The following is a 22,315-nucleotide window of genomic DNA, read 5'->3' as shown; positions in this document are numbered from 1 at the left end:
TGCTCTCAAGTCTCTTTCCTGTGTGACTCAGGGAAGCCTGGGGCCAGGTCTCAGCACTCCTGTTGGAGAGCCTCCTATTTCAGATGCTGGGGGGGATTTGCCAAGCTTTAAAAAGGCCAACAACAGAGCCACGAAACGTGAGGGGCTGAGAAGCAGCGTGGATGGTGCAGCAGAGTGGAGGCCACATGGAAAAGCGTGATTAATCATCAGAGAACAGGAGGGCGACACTTGCGAGCTGAGGACTCGAGTTCAACAGAAGGGGCCCTGCTCACCCCATGTCACCGTATTATCAGTGAGAGTCCTTGCAAGGAGGGCCGTCTCCCCCGCTTTTCATCGCCGCCTTTGAGATGACGTCCAGACTAGAGTTGTAGGCCCTGGCCAGGTGCAACCTGAGACCTCCTTCCCCCCGTGTGGCCGTAGGAGGGGCCGCTTTATTGTGCCAGGACTCTCCGCTCAGCAGAGCCCAGAAATGAGGCCAGGCCTGTTTTGCTCTGTCTCTGTTTTACTGCAGAAAGCACGGGGGTATCAGAGGACTTTCTCACCTCAGGCCCTTCAGGCTTGATGACGAGGCGAGTGCTCTGATTTCTGTGTGTAAATTGTGGCAGGTATTTGGTTTCAAGGAATCTGGGGTGAGTTCTTGAATTAGGAGCCTGTGAATGCTGCACCAGTGCTACAGCTCGGGGAAGGGCAGTTTCTTCTTCTCGAGGTGTCTTGAGGACACTTGGGGGTGAAGATACTATCCAGGAGTCCGAAAGAATAATCAGGGAGGGTGCAGCCCACTCTGACAAGACAAAAGGAAATGAGAGAAAGTCACCTCCTGGTGGTTTCTTCAATAAACCCTTAATTCCTGAACAAATCACACCTTATTTGCTTCTGGCTGAGTGAAATTATGTATCATTAAAAGTCAGCTTGATGAGTTTCGGGGCCTCTGCCAGCTTTTCCAGGACTCTGTGGTGCTGTCCCTGCACCGTGGGTGGGAGGAGGTCATGAAATCCAGCAGAAGGTACAGGAAGTTGGAAAAGGCATGGTCGGCTCATTTAAATCTGCTGGCAGTTGGTCATCTCAAGGGTTTTACTGTTAGAGGCACAGCCCCTTCTATACAGTTTGTAGGTTTCCGGATAGGGGGCTCAGTGCCCGGGTCTGGGGAGCCAGGTGAGGGCCCGGCTGGCAGGACCCTGCGAGGAGCCTGTCCTGCTGTCGATGCGGTTGCAAGAGGGTCCTCTGCTTCCAGAGAAGTCTGAAACCCAGGTTTGTATGTTTGTATGTAAAACCTTCTGATTTCTAACATGTGATGACACGCCAGCTGCCGACACCTGCATTTCCTGCCTGACAACTGTCTTGGGCACCAAAGTGAAACAGGCTGGAAACACTGGGTAATTAACACCCCGGAACCAGCCCTCAACCAGTGATCCACGAGTATAAATTCCCCCACTCCCTCACCCTCTTGGGCACTTTGGGGTAACTTTGGGGTAACTTTGGGGTCTGTATGTCACACCATTTCCAGAGTCCCCAGGTGAAACTAAGCTCCAGCGTGCACAGTGTAACTGGCTTGATAATACACCTCTAATACACCTCTGTCCTTTTCCTGTCTCACTTCCCTTCCCTCCTACTGGCGTTTGCCAGGATTGCCTCCCACATCAATGCCATGGATTTAAAAAAAAACACACACCCCAAATTAAAGGTATTTTGTCTATTTATTTTTATAATTTTAATGAAGTATAGTTGATTTATAGTGTTGTGTTAATTTCAGGTGTACAGCACAGCGATTCAGTTATTTTCTTTTTCAAGTTCTTTTCCATTATAGGCTGTTACAAGATATCGAATATAGTTCCCTGCACCACACAGTAGGTCCTTGTTTATCTGTTTTATGTGTAGTAGTGTGTCTGTTAATCCCAAGCTTCTAATTTATACCTCCCCGCGTAGGTGTTTTAGAACGCAGCATTTATCAGTCCTTATCCCAGGTGCCACTGTAAAACCTTTGGTGTAGAATGGAGGTTTAAAATTCTTCCTCCTTTCTTTATTTTATTTAGAACTCATACACTTTGCCCTTTTCCCTCCCACTCGCCTGCATGTCAGCATGGTCCACGTTTGCCAGTCCCATGGTCAGCCACACGCATCCCTGAATCTCATCGAGCACTTAGAGATGCCGGTGCTTCCTGGTGGCCGAGAAAATCAGGAGAGAGGGCACATGGGGGCGGGAGCTCCTGGGAGACGCGGGTCTGTAGGGAGCATCTGTGGGCTCCGGGTGCCTGCGAGGCTTGGTCCTCCGCCTAGGGTCTGGGGTCTGCCCTCTGAAAGTGGCGCCCCCTCGGAGGCAGGATTGGGGATGGGTGCACAGGCCTAGTGGTCCCCAAAGCGTTGGTTGGTCACAGATGTGGAACCTCAGCCCGGCTGTTTGGATCCGAACCTCAGCTATAGCTCTGAGCACACTGCCTACCTGCGTGGGGTGGGGCAGGGTTCTCTCCTTAGCCCCAGGGATTTTGGGGCTTGCTCTTTTTCCGTCTCTCTCACCTGGTTTCTCCCAGGTCTGGGTCATGATTTGTTTTCCTTTTAGGGCTTTGGTGGTGGCCTGAGTATGGGTGAGCCCTGCCTTGCCCCTGGGACACTGAGTGGGGGGACTGGAGGAGCCAGGAGCTTGAGACACTGGCCTCCACCTGGACTGAGACTTCCCACCCCAGAGAGTTGGATTTAATGAGTATGGGGTGCAGGTGGGGTGCAGGGGGGCTCCCGGGGCAGGAGCCCTGCTGGGAGGGGATTGATGGCACTTTGCTCTGGGGACCGGATGCCTCGAGGGAGGTCTCCATGGTCTCCTCCTGTTGACGCCCTCGTGTTTCCCAGGTGAAACTCTCTGGTGCTCTACCTCCTAAGTGTCACTTTCGGTCACGATTGTGCTTCCTTTCTGGGCTGACTTTGTTTCGCGTGCTGACTGCAGCCAGGGCTCTCCTTGGTCTGGACGCTCACCCAGCTGTATGCTGGCTTGTCTTCCACAGCCTGTTTGCTCTCGTCCTCGTGGGTGATCGCGGGCAAGAGCTACGATCGTATGTCTGCATCCCTGGAGAGCCCTGTGCAGGGGAGACCAGTGTGTTTGTCCGCTGACCTCCTCCTGCCTCTGGCGACTGTTGCTCCCATTAATTGTGTGTAAGAGTGTGCATTGCACGCTTGCCCCGGGGATGGGCATGGTGCGGGAAGGATGGTGTGTCTTCAGATGGCGCGGTCTGTGTGCTCAGGAATAACCAGACCTAATCATAGATATTTAAGTGAATTTTGGTGTTTCTGATGTTCTTTTTTTTATTTTAAATAGTTAAAATTTTTTTTTATTTGTCTGCACGGGGTCATAGTTGCAGCACGTGGAGTCTTGAATCTTCATGGCAGCGTGCGGACTCTTAGTTGCAGCTTTGGGGTCTAGTGCCCTGACCCGGGATTGAACCTGGATCCCCTGCATTGGGATCTTGGATTCTTAGCCACTGGACCACAGGAAAGTCCCTGTTTCTCACATTCTTATCTTTTTTTTTACGAACTATGGCCTCTGGATTGTGTTGTTCAAATGATAAGCATTACATGCTTCAAATGATAAGCATTATATAAACAAAATTTATGAAGATCAGCTCTATGGTGGTTGCTCATTTTGTGAGATCTGGCTAGAAAATTTGGCAAAATTTGTTTTTTGGATTCCCTCCATTTCCACTTACTTTGGGAAAAGATTGGAAAGGTTTTGTTAAAATGAATGTCAGTCCCCAGAGGGCAGGAGAGGCACCGTGAATATTTGTTGAATAAATGGTTGGGTCTCGGATTTGTGGTGGAAATGAAAGGGCACTTTGGTTTTCTGCTGGTGTGGGGCCTTGTGTGGTCTGCTTTTCTCTGTCACATCTCTCAGCAAAAAATTATACATGAGGGAAGCTCAGTACTTTTATAGGCGAGGCAGCAAAGACTCAGCAAAGTTAAATGAAGTGCCAACATCTCGCAGCTACTCAGAGTCAGAATTTGCACCTAGGTCACCAAAGCGTGGTGCTCTCCTGATGATGGTTAACCCGCTCGGCTGGGCAACACCTGAGGCTGGGCCTGGTGGAAGCGCTGCGAGAGACCACGACTGCATCTCATTCTACTCCGACGCCAAGTGATGTCCTGAAGAAACAGCCCTGCAGTTGAGTATTTCGTAGCACACCCTTCTGTCAGGCATACTTAGCTGGCAGTGTTGTAAAAAGAATCAGTCTTCTCTTTACCGGCCAGCTATTGTATTTTTTTTTTTTCCTTCCTCAAAAGCTGCCACTGAGAACATTTTTCTAAAATGGAGGTAAATCTGGAAGGAGTTTTGTAGTGGTGGTGTGGGTGCAGAGCAGACAGAACTTGGTATTTCGCAGGGCTGTAGCACTAAGCTGATCTCTTTGTGCATCAGTCAACTTAATGTCTGAACACAGGAGAACAAAAGAAGTATTAATAGATCTTCTTACATTCTCATTATTATATTCTACCCCTTTTAAACTTTCACTTTAAAAGAAAAATGAATAGGTTGGTTGTGTGTTTGGAGAGGCACCCTGAAGAAGTTTGGCCACGTGCACATCCTTGCTTTTCCCCTTTCCTGTGACTCAGAATGGGGGTCCCTGTGGCTCGCTCTTGGAGTCCCAGTCACAGCTGTGGGTCTGCAGGAAGGGTGAGCTTCGTGTCTGCTTTGGAGCTGACGTCTGCCAGCTGAACTGGTGTTTATGGGGGTGTACTTACCTGTGTTTAAAAATCGAAAACATGTCATAAACTCGGAAGCATTTCCTTCACTTTAGTGCTTGAATTTAAGAAAAGTATCTTGCTTTCAGCTGTTTCGTTGATTTCATTTGCTTACTCATTCTTTCATTCATCCATTCATCCAAGTGCTCGCTGTATATAAGGACACTGCAGGTCGTGTCGGGGTAGACATCAGAAGCAGGGCATAACCTCTGCCTTTGGGAAGCATCTAGACTGGTGGGGAAAATGAGGTGTAGTGGTCCAGCCGTAAGTGGGTAGAAAGTGGCAGCTTTCGTGGTGTGTTGTGGGCTGTCACCGCCCAGATGTGGTGAGTGATGGTAGGACTTCACACAGAAGATGTTGGCTAGGGCTGTTTAAGAAGGTCTGCTGGAGGAGGAGGCTCGTTAAGCATCTTGAAGGGTAAGTGAGATGGAGGAGGAAAGCACCTTCCAGGCAGCGGGACCGGTGTGAGGGTCTTTATGTGTCTTGGAAGAAGGGCTAGTTTAGAACGGCAGGGAGCTCAGGCGACTGGTGTGGGTGGCACCTGAGGCTGGATGGGCTTCTTGTGCCCCTCCATCCAGCACCTGATGCAGCTGGTGACTTGCACCTGTTTAGACTAATCTTCCTGTGGGGTCTTTAAAGGTGCTGACCTGCCCACTGGGATCCCATGGGTGCCGAGCTTGCAGAGCTCCCACCCTTAGGAGAACGTCGCTGAAATCAAGTTGGGGTCCTGGCATGTCCTCGACGGTCCTCTGTGGCTGAATTTCTCTAACCTTTCCCAAGGCTGACTCTGGAGGAGCAACTTCGACCTGGTCACTTCACCTCTGGGGCCTTGGGTTCTTTGTGGGTGAGACCAGGGCTGGGCTGGGGCTCCTCTCTTCTGAGCCAACCCCCTCTTCTCACCTCCACGTGGTGACGAGCCTCCCCTCGGCTCTCCAGCCGTCAGCATCTTGATCTCAGGTGCTCCCCCTGAGTCGCCTCCAGAATTCCCTGAGAAAGTATCATTGTCGTCTTGAGTCTCGAGCACAGTTTGGTCCTTCAAGATTTGAGGCTTGAGTTTTGTCTCGTATGAAATTCTTGAGCTTTCAACCAGCTTATCTCAGCTGGAATCAGGGTTCCATGGCACAATTAAGCGTAACTCCCAGAGTAAGGCATCCATTATATGCAGTGAACTAACCTTGCTCTTGTGCTTTTAGAATGCTACTAGCTATGGGAAATTGAGAATATAGTTACTTGGTGTATGCACATGCTATTTTCTCTTCCCTGCTTGCTTTTTTGCTGCAAACTACATCAAAGTTTGCACGCTTTTTTGCTACCTGCTCTTTCTCCCCACGTAATGGTGTTCCTCAGTTCTGTGATGTTCTAGACTTCAGAAGAGAAGCCCCGGCTAGAAGCAGAGGTGATACCGCAGAAGGCACAACCCTGCCCTGGGTTTTTGTCCTGGAATTGGGGATTCAGAGGAAGGGAGGGCATCACTGAGCAGAGGGCGCCTGAGAAGGAGCTGGAAGGCAGTGAGGCTTCCCCACACTTTGCTACTAAGTCACTTCAGTCGTGTCCGACTCTGTGCGACCCCATAGACGGCAGCCCACCAGGCTCCCCGTCCCTGGGATTCTCCAGGCAAGAACACTGGAGTGGTTTGCCATTTCCTTCTCCAATAAATAAAAGTGAAAAGTGGAAGTGAAGTCGCTCAGTCGTGTCCGACTCTTAGCGACCCCATGGACTGCAGCCTACCAGGCTCCTCTGTCCATGGGATTTTCCAGGCAAGAGTACTGGAGTGGGGTGCCCACACTTTAGGATTCCAGTTTTTTTGGGTTGAGGAGGGCATCACGCTTGGCCATCAGTGTCTCCCAGGAGGTTAAATACCCACACCTGGTCTCCATCCTGGAGATTCTCACCTGGGAAGCCGGGGTTGGGCTCCTGAGATGATTCTGTTGCTCGGCGGGGCTTAAGAACCCAGGTTTGACCATGTTGCCTTTTGAACACATCTTTGCTCTCGCTCCTGGTCCAGTGTCTCTGTATGGCTTGTATCAGCCTCCTCGCTGGTCTCCTTGCGCTCTCTTCCTGCTCCGGAGTCTGAGCAGCAGCTTGAGGGATCATTTAAAAATGTAGCAGCGTTTTGCCCTCCCTTGTTTCCCTGTGTCTGAGGCTTCCTGTCCCACGTCCGTTCCTGGTGTCATCTGGCCCCTGCCCCCGTTTTGGCCTGTCTTGCTCCCCACCTCCCCTCCTGTAGTCCCACTAACCTTCCCTCTCTTCTCCAGACCTCTGGCTGGGTCCTGTCCCAGGTTCTCTGCCCCTGCTGTTCCTTTTACATGGGCTGCCCTCCCAGCTCTCTACCTCGCTGCAATTCAGCCCTTGCTCCCACGCCGCCCCTTGGAGAGGTCCTGTCTGACTACTTGCCTCCCCCTGCCTCTGGACACCCTTTCATTTCTTTCCAGCACTTACTAGTATCTACAATGGTATTTATTTTTTTCTAACCCCCTCCCTAAAATGAAGACTTCAGACAGTACTCTGTGTTGTTTACCACTTTATCCCTGTGCTGAGAATGCTGTTTGGCATTTGAAGGTCTCACGAATATCTGTGGACTGAAGGAATATCTGGATCTCTCCATCCGGCATCCTGGATAAGGATCTGTGGTTTAGATCTCCAGCTAAACCTTCTCTGATGATTCTGCACGTCTCAGGGTAGCTTGTTGGGTATGGAGACACTTCTGATGGTTATGCTGTCCTTCCTTCAATGGAAAGCTGAAAGCAGGTGGTGGTTCAGTTGCTCAGTCGTGTCCGACTTTGCAGCCCCATGGACTACAGCACTCCAGGCTTCCCTGTCCTTCACCATCTCCTGGAGTTTACTCAAACTCATGTCCATTGAGTCGATGATGCCATCCAACCATCTCATCTGTCGTCCCGTTCTCCTCCCCACTTCAATCTTTCCCAGCAACGGGGTCTTTTCCAGTGAGTCAGTTCTTCAAATCATGTGGCCAAAGTATGGGAGTTTCAGCATCAGCATCAGTCCTTCCAGTGAATATTCAGGAATGATTTCCTTTAGGATGGACTGATTGGATCTCCTTGCAGTCCAAGGGACTCTCAAGCGTCTTCTCCAGCACCACAGTTTGAAGGCATCAATTCTGCGGTGCTCAGCCTGAAAGCAGGTTTAAGCAGGTTTAAGGGTTGCCTTAAGGCCTGCAGCCCTGGCTCCTCACTCTCTGCTGGGGGTTTGGGGTGGCTGAAGCTGCCGCTCAACAGCACCCTCTGCAGCATCGGTTTAAGAGGACTCAGGGTGGTGGACCCTGTGCCTTCATGCACAGAGCATCCTTTGTGAAGCATGGGCTCCCTGGCTGCTTGGGTGCTGTCTGTGTGGCCTTTTGTGTCAGCCCCTCAGGGGCTCGAGGTTAGACCCGTTTCCCAGGCAGCGGGTGGTCCTGGTACCTGGCTGTACCTCCAGAACAGCCCATGGGTCAGCTGGGACCGCCGCTGGGTCTGGTCGCAGCTTACTGCCCTTTCTGCCCATCCTGGTCCCCTGTCCTCCTTTCCCAGGGCCGGACCCCAAAGGCACACCCTGCCCGCCAGGCTCCCTCAGACCGTCCGCTCCTTGGGTATCCCAGCCCGGAACAGTTGGCTCTTGCCTAATCGTTTAGATTTATTGCAAGCTCTTGCGGCCAGGGAGATTGTAAGAGGCACAGCCTGATGGATTTGTCCCACAGTGAGGGTCCTGGCCCAGCAGAGGATCTCACTTGGTCTGAGATGCTCCCAGCATTGGAGACTGGGATGCTGCCCTTGGCTTTCCGTGGACAGCCCCGGGGGAGCCCAGCAGAGCAGGCTCCCCACTGGGATGTGGGTCACGGTCCTGCTGACATACCGCTCACTGCTGTGTGGCAAGGCATGTTCCAAGATGCAGTCGGGTGATGGCCTGAAAACCCACTCCTGTGTGTCTTTGAGGAGAAAAGCCCTTGGGTTTTTTGCAAAAGTTGAGCCAATGCTTTATGATTTTTATGAACAGCAGCTAAGAGAAGTCAGCAAGATCTTTGCATGCTCAGAACCAGTTGGAAAGGCTGAGGAGTAGCCCGGGGAGAGAGGGTTGCAGGAGAGTGGCCTGCCCTGAGTTTGATTTCAAGCTTTGACATGGGCGGGCGAGGCGACACGTCTTAATGAAGCCTCTGCTACTGCAGTGGGCACGGAGGTCGCTCCCTCTCTGGGTTGGGGGAGGGAGGTGAGTATAATTGCATCTAAGTGGAAGAGCCGCAAAGTCTCATGCAATGTTTGAATGCAGTTACATTAAAACATCCGTTTATCTGAGAATTGAAGTTTATTTGGGCTTCCTGTGTTTTGTCTGGCGCCCTAATAAGGGAAAAAGTACCATTGGGTGGGGAGGAGGAGTGAACAGCTCATTGAGCATTTGGAGAGCAGGACTGCTTCCTGCAAAGGCGGGATCTCGCCTGGTTTTGAATCTTGACCTCGTGGAGCCTGGTGGACATGCGGAGGGTGGGAGTGCGGCAGAGGCAAATCGGGGTGTTGGGTGGTGGTGGTGGGGGTGTGTGTCCCCTGTGATGGGAGAGCCGGGGCAGTGAGCCCGCCGTTTGAGAACCTGGATGCACCCCAGGGTGCTTAGGAGCCACCCGATGCCTAAAGTCAGAGACTTTTTGCCTTTTCAGTTCAGTTCAGCTCAGTCACTCAGTCATGTCCGACTCTTTGCGACCCCATGAACCGCAGCACGCCAGGCCTCCCTGTCCATCACCAACTCCCAGAGTTTACCCAAACCCATGTCCATCGAGTCGGTGATGTTATCCAACCATCTCATCCTCTGTCGTCCCCTTCTCCTTCTGCCCTCAATCTTTCCCAGCATCAGGGTTTTTTGCCTTTTAATTAACTAAATTTACTTTAATCAAAGTAATATCAAATCATGCTGAATAATTCCCCTGAGGTCTTGCTCCCACTTGCTCTCCAGAGGCGACCAGCTTCGCACTTAGCATTTTGCAAGTTCAGCGGTGTTCTGTGCATCTAGAAGCATCAGTGTGCATATCCTCTCTGCTTTTTTATCTACTTATTTGCTTGCAAACTGGATGTCATCTGCGTGCTTGGTTCTTTTTCCCACTTAACAGTGTTCCTTGGACTTCTTCCCATAGTAGTACCCATGGTGGTCATGCATTCTTTTTATTTTGTATTTAGTTATATCAATTAATTTATACTTGTATTTTGTTTTTAAATTGAAGTATATAGTTGATATACAATAGTATATAAGTTACAGGTGTACAACATGCTGTTTAGTCTCTAGTTTATATCTGACTCTTTGCCACCCCATGGACAGTAGCCCACCAGGCTTCTCTGTTCATGGGATTCTCCAGGCAAGAATACTGAAGTGGGTTGCCATTTCTTTCTCCAGGGGATTTTTCCAACCCAGGGATTGATCCCGTGTCTCCTGCTCGGCAGGGAGATTCTTTACCAGTGAGCCACCTGGGAAGCCTGTACAATATAGTGGTTCACGATTGAAAAAAATTTTTTTTTTTGGAGTATACTTGATTAATGATGTATTAGTTTCTGCTGTACAGCAAAGTGGGTCACTTACATATGTATCCACTCTTTTAAAAGATTCTTTTTCCATAGAGGTCATTACCAGAGTATTGAAGAGAGTTCCCTGTGCTGTACAATAGGTTCTTTTTGTTTTAATATTTATTTATTAGGCTGCGCTGGGTCTTAGCTGCAGCACGTGGGATCTTCAGTCTTCACTGTGGCCTGTGAGATCTTTCAGTTTTGGCATGCAGACTCAGTTGCAGCTTGTGGGAGCCAGTCTCCTGCCTAGGGACTGAACCCAGGCCCCTGCATTGGGAGCGTGGCGTCTTAGCCACTGGCCTGCTGGGGCGTCCCCTGCAATAGGGGCTTTTTATCTATTTTATGTTAATAGCAGTGTGTACGTCATTCCTAGCCTTCCGGTTATCCCCCCGCCCACCTTCCTACCAGTAACTGTAAGATTGTTTTCTACATCTATGTGTTTTCTATATGTGATTCTATTTCTGTTTTGTAAATAAGTTCATTTTTACTGTTTTTTTTTTTTTTTTAGGTTCCACATATAAGAGATATCATAATATAGTGATTCACAATTTTAAAGGTTACATTTATGCATTCTTGTTAAACACAGAGTTTAAAATTTTTGCTCTTGAGTGTCCTCCTGCCCCTCAAGCGAAGGCAGTTCAAGTATTGGTTCATAGTATGTAACTCTTGAGGTGAATTTGGGAATGCTAGCTCACTTCAGAGCTAGGCTGAACGAGCCACTCTTGGGACTCTTCCAGGCTAGTGGCGCAGTTTGGGGATCTCGGCGTCACCCACCCTCGCTGTTCCGTTATGGGATGACCAAACACCATCAGCTGCACAAGGGGAATCAGTCTGAATAATTTCGAAACATTTTAAAAATACTTGAATTAACATTAGTTTTTTTTTTTCCTAACAAGTTTTCTCTACTCTCATATCTAGCAGCTGATATAATTCATCTCTTTCTCTGAGTGGATATTTTGCATCTTTTCCTTTCTCCCCCACTTCCCCCAGTATTGATCTGTAATTCAGTTTGATTATTCCAGTGGGTTCATTTGTAGCATCTTATAATCTAGTTTCCAGACCTTTCAAATAAATTACTTATTTATATGAGTGAACCATAATAGACTTTTCACTTGAGAAACCCAGTTCACCAAAGTGGCCAGGGAGAGACATAGTTCATTTTGCTCTGTTATCAAATCAATGTTCAAATAATATTTCAGGATGATTTATTTTCCTCAATATGAGAAAAATGTCAAGATTTATTTCCCATGTTTCGTAAATGTCAGAGGAAATTGACCCGAGCCTGGCGTCACGTGGATTTTAGCTGAAGGGCTGGAATACAGAGCACTGAGCTGTGGTTATGAGCATTGCCCTTGTGCAGGGGGCTCAGCTTGTGGGGTGCAGAGGAAGTGGGCTTCTTGCTTCCCTGGGACCCTCTAGACGACAGGAGAGATGACACCAGCGGGGTTGAAGCCCGTGTGGGTGGGATGAAGGGGTTTTTGAAGGTTCACAGGGTTGGGGGTCAGTCTAGACCTGGGACGAGCCTCACTCGAGGGCCTGAGTGGGGAATCTAGAAGCAGAAATGATGAGAGACCAGTGGGGAGCGTGGCCCTCAGGAGGGGAATGCCCCCGGGGAAGAGCAGTCTGCACGGGGAGTGTCCATTCAGCGCTTTGGTCTTGATCAGTTGGTCTGTCACATTCGGCAACTGTCTTACGGGCACCCACCACGCCAGCTGCAGGCGTGCACACCTGTCACATGCAGTCCTTCCTTCTGGAGGTTCACACTCGGGGGGTGAGACCAGCTCACGAGGGGCTGGGGCGGAGGCTCAGTGAAGCCTCAGGAAGATATGGAGGGCAGGCTGCACACTGCCCGGGATGTGGGGGGAGTAGTGTGGATGGTTAGGCTGAGTTGGGTCGGAAGGCCTTGGGTATAGCCAGGAGTTGGGCTTCACCCTGTGGCCCTTGGACGTTGCTATAAAGCTGGGGAACCACGTGATGCTCTGTATGTTCAGAAAGAGGGGAGGAAAAGGCTGGAGGTAAAGAGACTCGAGGAGGAGGTGGTGGCCGACCTGGGATGGTGGCAGAGGTGACCAAGGTTGGTAGCCTGGCGGTAGGTCACATGGGACTGTTGGTTGGGGGGAAGGGGAGAAGGCAAGGCTGCCCGAGGGAGTGTCATGTGGACCTCAAGCCACCCGCGATACTTAGAAGCCCTGGGGGTGCAGAAGAGGCTGGAGCAAAAGCCAGTCTCCAGGGGACGAGGAGCCTGGGTGGTAGGGTCAGCAGGGTGGAGAGAAAGGAGCCAGGGGCCGCCGCCTTCCTTTCGTCATCTCTGAAATCCTAGGAAGCCGGAGAGCTGCCTGGAATCCACCGGGGATGAGGGCATCAGGGGTTCCTTTCAGCATTTAATCACACTAGCCATCATAACCACTTTCTAGAGATTACATTGGCTTTCCCGTATTTTCCGTAACTAGATTGAGATTCACTGTCTATGGCTAAATCGCTAGCTAGCTTCTTTATAGTTATAGTGCTATTCTTAAAGATTACTTTCAGAGTAAAGATACACCTTTTTCTTACAATTTTAGTTTTTATGCTTAAGAAAGAAGCAATCTAGGAAATTGTTATTTGTGAAATTTCCTTATGGAACAGATGGCTTTCCTTATTTATCTTAATGACCTGTGCTGTGACTTAAAATGACTTCAAGCTATTGGCAGCAGCCTTACAGTGATTTTGGGAAACCGTCTGGGTATTGAGAGGGCTGGAAGCTTGGCCAGGTACTAAGGATGTGGGAGGCTGGAGATCAGGACACTCAGATGACTTCTGAGATCTGATGATGTTAGACATGTATTGCTCTTGGTTTGAAGCCACCGTACAACTCAGAACCAAGAGTCAAGACAGTGTCAGCTGACCGAGGTTATCTCCAGTTCTGTCATGAGATTTTACAAGTAAGACTTAAAGGTCGAAGTACAAAGTTAGCATGTTTCCCAGCGTAGGAAGCAGATTACATGGTGGAGTGTGTCTCGTGAGAGTAACTGAGGCCGATTATGACTTTGTCATGTTCAGACAGTGCCCCAGCCCGGCCTCCCAGTGTCAGGGGCCACCGGGGTCCCTCGGGGCTCCTGTCCCAAGAAGGTTCCGTTCAGCGGGTCTGCGGTGGACCCGAGATCCCTCATTGCTAATGAGCTCTGGGAGCTGCTGGCTCCTGGGTTGCACTTGAATAAGAAGGGTCTGAGCTGGGGTTCCCATCTTTTGGGGCACAGAGCCCTTTGAGGAACCGAGGAAACTCTGGACCCTCCGAAAAGTGAGCCTGCCACCTCCCCAACCCCATCCCATCCTGCCCCACCACCTGCTATTTCAAGGCTGTATAAACCTGTTGAAACCCACTGAGTGTCTTCAGTTTTTTTTCTTTTTTAATTTATTGGAGCATCTTCAATTTTGATTCGGACGTGGCTGGTAGAAAAGATGCTCATTCAGTCAGTATCTTCCTTAATGTCTTTACAGAGTGGATGTTAATTTAAAACTGGGCACGTACTGTCATGGCTTCCTATGGGTTTGGAGTCAATGATCCTTGGGAGAGCCCTTTAAACTTAGTGGCTCTCAAAGACCCGTGGCTTCGAGCCTGGGGCTCCTTTCCCTCTGGCTTCCCATCGATGAGAGTGGTGGGTGCCATGTGACCTGCAATTTCATTTTACTTTATTTAAATATTTTTTCCTTTATTGTTTTAATCTTTCGCATTTAGATTTATGATCCATCTCTAATTTTTGTGTATAGTGTGAGGTCTGTTCTTTTTTTTTTTTGGCCATGCCTGGTGGCACGTGGGATCTTAGTTCCCCAACCAGGGATCAAATCTGAGCCCCTTGTGTTGGGATCATGGAGTCTTAACCAGTGGACGGTCAGAGAAGTTTCTTTCTTCCTGTTTTATGAGTAAGAATTGGCTGGTGATATGAGCGCCTGTCAAGGACTAGTCCTCAGATCCCTGGGTGGTTTCTGTGCTGCTGGCAGATTATTTGTTGACAACATTAGTGGTTTTCAAGTGTAAGAGCTAAACACAGTAGACTGGCGAATGACTGAGAAATGGCCCAGGTGGAAACGGGAGGGATGTCATTAACAAAGGGAATCCTCCTGGCTTTCTCCGTGGGCAGAATGTGCTTTGGAAGTTGAATGCTGTGAAGATAAGTGTGTGTTTTCCAGCTCCATGAACATGGGGTTTCCCCAAGGCAGTTCTCACTTTTGGGTTCACAGTGGAGCTGCCCAAAGACCTGGAGGGTGGAGTGGAAGCTCCACACAGGCGAGGGGGGTTCATTTATTTGTCTCTGAGCCAGTGTTCTGTTCACCCAACCCTGGACTTCCTCAGACTGGCCTAGAGAAGCTGAATTAGGCCATGGGGATCCACTGTAGCTCTTGAATGGTGTTTACCGCAGCATACTCTTCGGGCTTGATAGTTCTGGCTGGTGTTTGTTCTGTCTCTGTTCACCCTGAGGTGGTCAGGGTGCTTCCCCTTCCCAGTTCCACCCCCTCCTAGATTATCTGAAAATAAGTCCCAGACATCATTTCACTTGAAATGTTTCAGTGTCTCTCTCTAAAAGGTCAAGACCTTGTAAGACTCAACATGATAGCATTGTTACACTTAATAATTCCTTAGTATAATCACATATCTAGTCAGACTTAATATTTCCCTCATGTCATAATTTCTAAAAATGTTTTTCTATATGAATTGAGATCCAGTCAATGGATAAATCTCTAAAATCTTTTTTAATCTATAGGTTCTGCTGGTTATCGTCATTATTGAACAACCCAGGTAGGGAAAATGACATGATGTCAGGGCCTCTTTCTTCCCCGAGACACAGTCATTTTGAAGGTGGCCACTTAATAATCCTACTATGGCCTGTAGGTGTTCAAGCGAAAGGAAGAGGTGCATGTCTCATCTCAAATCAAAAGCTCAGAGTGATTACGCTTAGTGGGGAAGGCATGTCAAAAGTCGAGATAGGCTGAAAGCTAGGCCTCTTGTGCCAAATATTTAGCCTACCTGTGAATGCAGAGGAAAAGTTCTTGAAGAAAATTAAAATTGCTGTTCCAGTGAACACATGAATAAGAAAGCAAAACAGCTTTATTGCTGATGTGGAGAAAGTTTGAGTGGTCTGGATAGAAGATCTAACTAGCTACAACATTCCCTTAATCCAGTACAAGGCCTTAACTCTCTTCCATGCTGTGAAGGCAAGGAGAGGTGAGAAGCTTCGGGAGAAAAGTTTGAAGGCAGCAGAAGTTGGATTGTGAAGTTTAAGGAAAGAAGCCGTCTCCATGACATCCAAGTGCAACGTGCAGCAGCAAATGCTGCTGATGCAGAAGATCTAGTTAAGATCATTCGTGAAGGTGGCTGCACTAAGCAGCAGATAATCAGTGTAGACACAGCAGCTTGCGATCGGAAGAAGATGTCGTTTAGGACTGCCATTGGGCGATGCAGTTGGTAACTTTAAAACGAATGCTCATTGACCATTCCAACAAATTTTAAGACCCTTTAGAATTTATGCTCCGTCTGCTCTGCCTGTGCCCTGTAAATGGAACAACCAAACCTGGATGATAGCTCATCTCTTGACAACACAGTTTACTAAATATTTTAAGCCCACTGTTGAGACCTTCTCAAAAAAAAAAGATTCCTTTCAAAATGTTACTATTCATTGCCAATGCGCCTGGTCACCCATGCCATGGAGATTAATGTTGTTTTCATGCCTGCTAACACAGTATCCATTCTGCAGCCCATGCATCAAGGAGTAACTTCCACTTTCAAGTTTTATTCTTTAAATATATTTCATAAGGCTGTAGTTGCTATAGATAGTGATTCCTTCAATGGATCTGCGCAAAGTAAATTGAAAACCTTCTGGAAAGGATTCGACATTCTAGATGCCATTAAGAACATTCATGATTCATGGGAAGAAGTCACAATACTAGCATTAGCAGGTGTTTGGAAGAGTTGATTCCAGCCCCCATGGATGATTTTGAGGAGTTCAAGACTTCAGTGGAGGAAGAAATAGTACCACTTCAGAAGTGGTAGAAATAGCAAGAGAACTGACTTAGAAGTGGAGCCTAAAGATGTGACTGAATTGCTACACCTCATGAAAGAACTCTGATGGATGGGAAGTTGCTTCTTATGGATGAGCAACGAAAGTGGTTCCTTGAGATGGAATCTACTCCTGGTGAAGATGCTGTGACGATTGTTGAAGTGACAATGGATTTAGAATATTACATAAATTTGGTTGATAAAGCGGTGTTTGAGAGGATTGGCTCCAATTTTGAGTCTGTGGTTTAAATACTATCAAATAGCATTGCATGCTACAGAGAAATTGTTCATGAAGGAAAGAGTCAGTCAGCGAGGAACACTTAATTGTTGTCATATATGAAGAAACCTGGCCTCAGTCAGCAGCCATCAACACTGAGGCAAGACCCTCCACCAGCAAAGAGATGACCATTTGTCAAAGGCTCAGATAATGGTTAGAAGTTTTTAGTCATAAAGTAATTTTAAATTAAGGTATGTACCTTGTTTTTTTTTAGGCAAAATGCTATTGCACATTTTAAACATAATTTTGACACGCTCTGGGGAACAGCAAGGTTGACGTGACTCTCTGTGTTGTGATACTCGCTTTACTGCCGTGGTCTGGAAGGAACCCACAGTATCTCTGAGGTCTGCCTGAATATTTGAATTGAATCGTCTCTAGTAAGCCCTGGCATAGCTTAGTGGAAAATGGCATTTAGATACTACTTTGGCCATAAGACTCTAGGCCTTTTCCGAGGACAAAGCTGGGGAGTACTTCTTTTCAATTTCAGATAAAATTCATCTTAGGTTTCCTGTTTAGATTTAGGACTAAGGAGTTTTTACCTTGCATCATCAATCTGTTTAAAAAAAAATTCAACCAAGTCAGTTTGAAGATCTTATTGGTTTTATTCAATGATTCATAAATCTGGCAGCATCCCCACCTGGCAAGTAGAAAGGCCCTGCCAGGAGCTGTACAAAATGGAAGGCTTTTATGGGCAGAAGGAGGCTGTGACAAGGAAGTTAAAAAAAAATGGATTATATCAGGCAAAGTCAGCTTCCCTGGGGGACTGCAGGGGTTCTTACCAGGCAGGTTACCTTAGACCAGGAATTTCCAGATGGGCTGGTTCAAGACTTACTCTTGGTAGAGGCTGAAGCTGCCTTAAGTTAGGTATTAGGTCTTGGTGGGGCTTAGCTTAAGTGACTCCATTTTGGTGTTACAGTTTCTTTTTAACAAATCTGATGTTTGTATCTCCTTTCAAACCAAAAACTTGGCTATCAAGGGCAGCAACATAATTACTCATGTATTATCCCTCATGTATTACTCATGTATTATACGCAGACAGAAATGCTAGGATAAATACACTTATTTTATCACCAAAATATGATGCCTAAAAAAAACTTGACGATTGCTTTGTATTAATAGTTCTTTTTTCCCTTAGCCTAGATTCCTCCTGCCCAAGGAATCTAGCATGAGATCTGTTCTCACTGTGCAGTGCACAGATTGATTGACTTAAACTTACTTTTGGGTTTTAGGTTATTTAATAAAAATTGTTTTATTTTTGTGCAAATTATTTTCATCATTCTAAACACGATCTACAGATCAAGATGTTTTTGTAGAAATCTAGCTTCGTTCTCCGTCTCTTCTTTCTCCCTAGGTGACCTTTTGAAAGATAAATAGGTTATCCTTTTTATCTTTAAATACAAGTAGTGGTTTCCTGTGTATACTTTTCTCCGCTTTGAATTTCCCACTCAGGGTCCCCTGGCCTCTATCCACAGCAGTACCTAGAGACCTTCCTCTCCCCATTACCAGGGACAACCCTCCTCATTGTGTGGGTGTGGGCTTGTTTATTTTAGGAGTTCTCTTAACTTTCTGTTCCAGTGTTTTCTGGGAATGCCAGTTTCTGGATGGAGGTAGAAAGAAGGTGGGGGCGGGGGGTGGCCTGGCTGCCTCTGGGAGCATCCTGGCTGTGAGCACGCACTCCTCTTCTCAGCCTTCATCCTGGATGGAGCGTAGGTGGGCGGGGCCCTCTTACCTAGAGTCAGAGCGCCACCCACGGCTCTGTCTTTGCATTTATGCTTTTTAGTAAACACAACAAAAATTGTAGAAGCACCCTTTTCTGTCCTGCCTAACCAATACTGAATTACTTGTGTTGCAGGGAAAAGGACTTGGAAGCCAAATTCATTATTCAAATGGAGAAAAGCAAAACGACCATCACAAACTTAAAGGCAAGTAGTGACCTGGCCTGGCTCCAGGTCTGTGAGTTACGTGCTTTGTTTCAGTGTTAAATGGTTTGTGGGTGAATAGGACACATCTGTTTTCACAGCTTTCTTCTCTCAGTTCAGTTAATGATGTCAGCTTGAACTTGGCTTGGGCTCGGCCACAAAGCAAATGGGTGACAGGTGATTATCTGTTACCTGTCCTGTCTCTGGTTTTGTTGGCCTTAGCTGCAGAGCCAGGCCACAGCCGGGGGAGGTGAGACCAGGCATTTTTATCCTCTATCCTATTGGGGATTTTCAGCCTGGAAATTAGCTCATTGTGGATTATTATAAGCTTTGACCCTAGATTTGTTTTCATTTTTTAAAAAGTATTTACTTTTATTTATTTATTCAGCTCTGCCAGGTCCCAGTTGTGGCACATGGGGTCTTTGATCTTCATTGTACAATGTGGGATGTAGTTCCCTGACCAGGGATGGAACCTAGGCCTCTTGCATTGGGAGTGTGGAATCTTAGCCCCTGGACCACCGGGGAAGTCCCTGTTTTCATTTTTACTGAAAGTAACTTTGTAAACCTTGCAGGAGGAGCTGGTATTACTAGTCAAAACTCAAGAGATGAAAAAATGTAAAAAACTGAAATTTTTATCTGAAAAAAAAAAAAGAAAAAAAAATCCCAGAATTTTCTGAGATGGCAGGTTCTTTTGTATTTAAAATATCCTGAATATGTTCCACTTACGGGGAAAGAAGTGAGTAAAATCAGTAATAAAGGAATCACGCCCCTAAGGACCCAAGCCCCTCCTTCTCCGAGGTTTGTCAGTAGCTCACAGGTTTGGCTTTCAGAGGCCTGCTGCCCCGCGGCCAAGTACAGATCACCCTCTGGTTGGATTTCTGTTAATTCATGGCTCAGGGGACTGGACACTTTGTAATCCAGTTTCAAAGTCATGCAACCTGATCCCCAGTGATGGAAGCCAGTAATGTGCCCATCTTCAAACAGGCCGTGCCCTGGGGGATTCCAAAGGCCTCCTCTGAGGCGCCAGTGCCCCTCGCCTGCGGCCTCTGCAGTGGAATGTCTTTCTTGCTCTGCTGACCTGCATTTCTTGTTCCTCCTGGCTCTGCCCAGCCGCACCTGGCTTCTCCTCCTCTGACCACCCACATCTTCTCCCTTGGCTCACCCTTTCTCTGCTGTTAGTTACCTTCACTTTGCTCTGCTTCTTGTGTTTTTATGTACTCACAGGGCTGTAGACAAAGTCCAATCATTCTAATAGTGTATTTACCGGAACCAGTGGGGAGAGCCGAGCATTGGATGAATATCCTTTCTTTGTGTGTTGTGGAATCTCATTTTCCGTGATTACTTTTTGAGTTTTGCAGACATTGCTTTGTTTGATACAACTGCAATAGGTGCCTGGAGTTTTAAACATTTTAATAATAAGAACCTTAAAATTTTTTCTTTTTTACAGCTTATAGTACATATAGTGCTGTTGTTGAGTCACTCAGTCGTGTCCGACTCTGTGATCCCATGGACTGCAGCATGCCAGGATTCCCTGTCCTTCACCATCTCCTGGAGTTTGTTCACATTCATGTCCATTGAGTTAATGATACCATCCAACCGTCCTATTCTTTGTCACCCCCTTCTCCTGCCCTCAATCTTTCCCAGCATCAGAGTCTTTTTCCAGTGAGTTGGCTCTTTGCATCAGGTGGCCAAAGTATTGGAGCTTCAGCATCAGTCCTTCCAATGGATATTCAGGACTGATTTCCTTTAGGATTGACTGATTTAATCTCCTTGCTGTGCAAGAGACTCTCAAGAGTCTTCTCCAGCACCACAGTTCAAAAATATCAATTCCTTGGCATTCAACCTTCTTTATGGTCCAGCCCTCACATCTGTACATGGCTACTGGAAAAACCAAAGCTTTGACTAGATAGACCTTTTTCAGCAAAGTGATGTCTGCTTTTTAATACACTGTCTAGGTTTGTCATAGCTTTTCCTCCAAGGAGCAAGCATCTTTTGATTTCATGGCTGCAGTCACTATCTGTAGTGATTTTGGAGCCCAAGAAGACAAAGTCTGTCTCTGTTTATATTTCCCCCCCATCTATTTGCCATGAAATGTTGGGACCGGATGCCATGATTTTCGCTTTTTTGACTATTGAGTTTTAAACCAGCTTTTCACTCTCCTCTTTCACCTTCATCAAGAGGCTCTTTAGTTTCTCTTCTGTTTCTGCCATAAGGGTGGTGTCATCTGCATATCTGAGGTTACTGATATTTCTCCTGGCAATCTTGATTCCAGCTTGTGCTTCATCCAGCCTGGCATTTCATATGATGTACTCTGCATATAAGTTAAATAAATAGGATGACAGTATACAGCCTTGACGTACTCCTTTCCCAATTTTGAACCAGTTCGTTGTTCCATTTAAGGTTCTAATTGTTTCTTTTTGACCTGCATATAGATTTCTCAGGAGACAAGTACGTTGTCTAAGAATTATCCAGTTTGTTAATGATCCACACAGTCAATGGCTTTAGTGTAGTCAAAGCAGCAAAAAATAGGTGTTTTTCTGGAATTCCCTTGCTTTGTCTATGATCCAACAGATGTTGGAAGTTTGATCTTTGGTTCCTTTGCCTTTCTAAACCCAGCTTGTTCATCTGGAAGTTCTTGGTTCAGGTACTGCTGAAGCCTAGCTTGAAGGATTTTGAGCATTGCCTTGCTAGCATGTGAAATGACTTCAATTGTACAGTAGTTTGATCATTCTTTGGCATTGCCTTTCTTTGGGGTTGTAGTGAAAACGGACTTTTTCCAGTCCTGTGGCCACTGCTGAGTTTTCCAAATTTGCTGGCATATTGAGTGCAGTGCTTCAACAGCATCATCTTTTAGGATTTAAAATAACTCAGCTAGAATTTCATCATCTCCACTAGCTTTGTTCGAAGTAATGCTTCTTTAGGCCCACTCGACTTCACATTCCAGGGTGACTGACTCCAGGTGAGTGACCACACTGTCATGGTTATTTAGGTCATTAAGACATTTTTGTATGATTCTTCTGTGTATTCTTGCCACCTCTTAATATCTTCTGCTTCTGTTAGGTCTGTACCGTTTCTGTCCTTTATTGTCCTCATTTTTGCATGAAGTGTTCCCTTGGTATCTCTAATTGTCTTGAAGAGATCTCTAGCATTTCCCATTGTATTGTTTTCCTCTATTTCTTTGCATTGTTCACTTAGGAAGGCTTTCTTATCTCTCCTTACCTTCTTTGGGACTCTGCATTCCAATGGATGTATCTTTCCTTTTCTCCTTTGCCTTTTGGTTCTCTTCTCAGCTATTTGTAAGGCTTCCTCAGACAGACAGTTTGCCTTTTTGCATTCCTTTTTCTTTGGGATGGTTTTGATCACCACCTCCTGTACAGTGTTATGAACCTCTATATGGTTCTTCAGGCACTCTGTCTATTGGATCTAATCCCTTGAATCTATTTGTTACTTCCACTGTATAATCATATATACCTGAATGACTTAATGGTTTTCCCTACTTTTTTCAGTTTAAGTCTGGATTTGGCAATAAAGAGTTCATGATCTGAGGAGCAGTCAGCTCCCGGTCTCGTTTTTGCTGATTGTGTGGAGTTTCTCCATCTTTGCCTGCAAAGACTATAATCAGTCTGATTTCAGTGTTGACCATCTGGCGATATCCACGTGTAGAGCCTTCTCTTGTGCTGGAAGAGGGTGTTGCTGTGACCCGTGCGTTCTCTTGGTAAAACTGTTTGCCTTTCCTCTGCTTCCTTTTTTTTTTTTTTCACTACAAGGCCAAACTTGCCTGTTACTCCAGATGTCTCTTGACTCCTACTTTTGCATTCCAGTCCCCTATGATGAA

The 22,315-nt window shown here is 47.0% G+C and overlaps 1 protein-coding gene across 11 annotated transcripts in view; it reads left to right on the top strand.

Moving 5' to 3' along the window:
• Window positions 1-22,315, top strand: part of KIF16B (kinesin family member 16B) — a 301,609-nt gene that overhangs the window by 18,524 nt on the left and 260,770 nt on the right. For 10 of the 11 annotated variants that reach the window (XM_055543463.1, XM_055543454.1, XM_055543455.1 and 7 more), the window contains exon 2: window positions 18,414-18,483. In XM_055543463.1, the coding sequence (XP_055399438.1) occupies window positions 18,414-18,483 (70 nt within the window). Of the gene's footprint in view, window positions 1-4,038; window positions 4,142-18,413; window positions 18,484-22,315 lie in introns of those variants that run through there. The other variant, XM_055543459.1, reaches the window with a different exon arrangement.

This window comes from Bubalus kerabau, chromosome 13, assembly GCF_029407905.1.
Source record: "Bubalus kerabau isolate K-KA32 ecotype Philippines breed swamp buffalo chromosome 13, PCC_UOA_SB_1v2, whole genome shotgun sequence".
Lineage (NCBI taxonomy): Eukaryota > Metazoa > Chordata > Mammalia > Artiodactyla > Bovidae > Bubalus > Bubalus kerabau.
The sequence above is the reverse complement of the archived record's forward strand: the minus strand, read 5'-3'. Positions and strand labels throughout refer to the sequence as shown.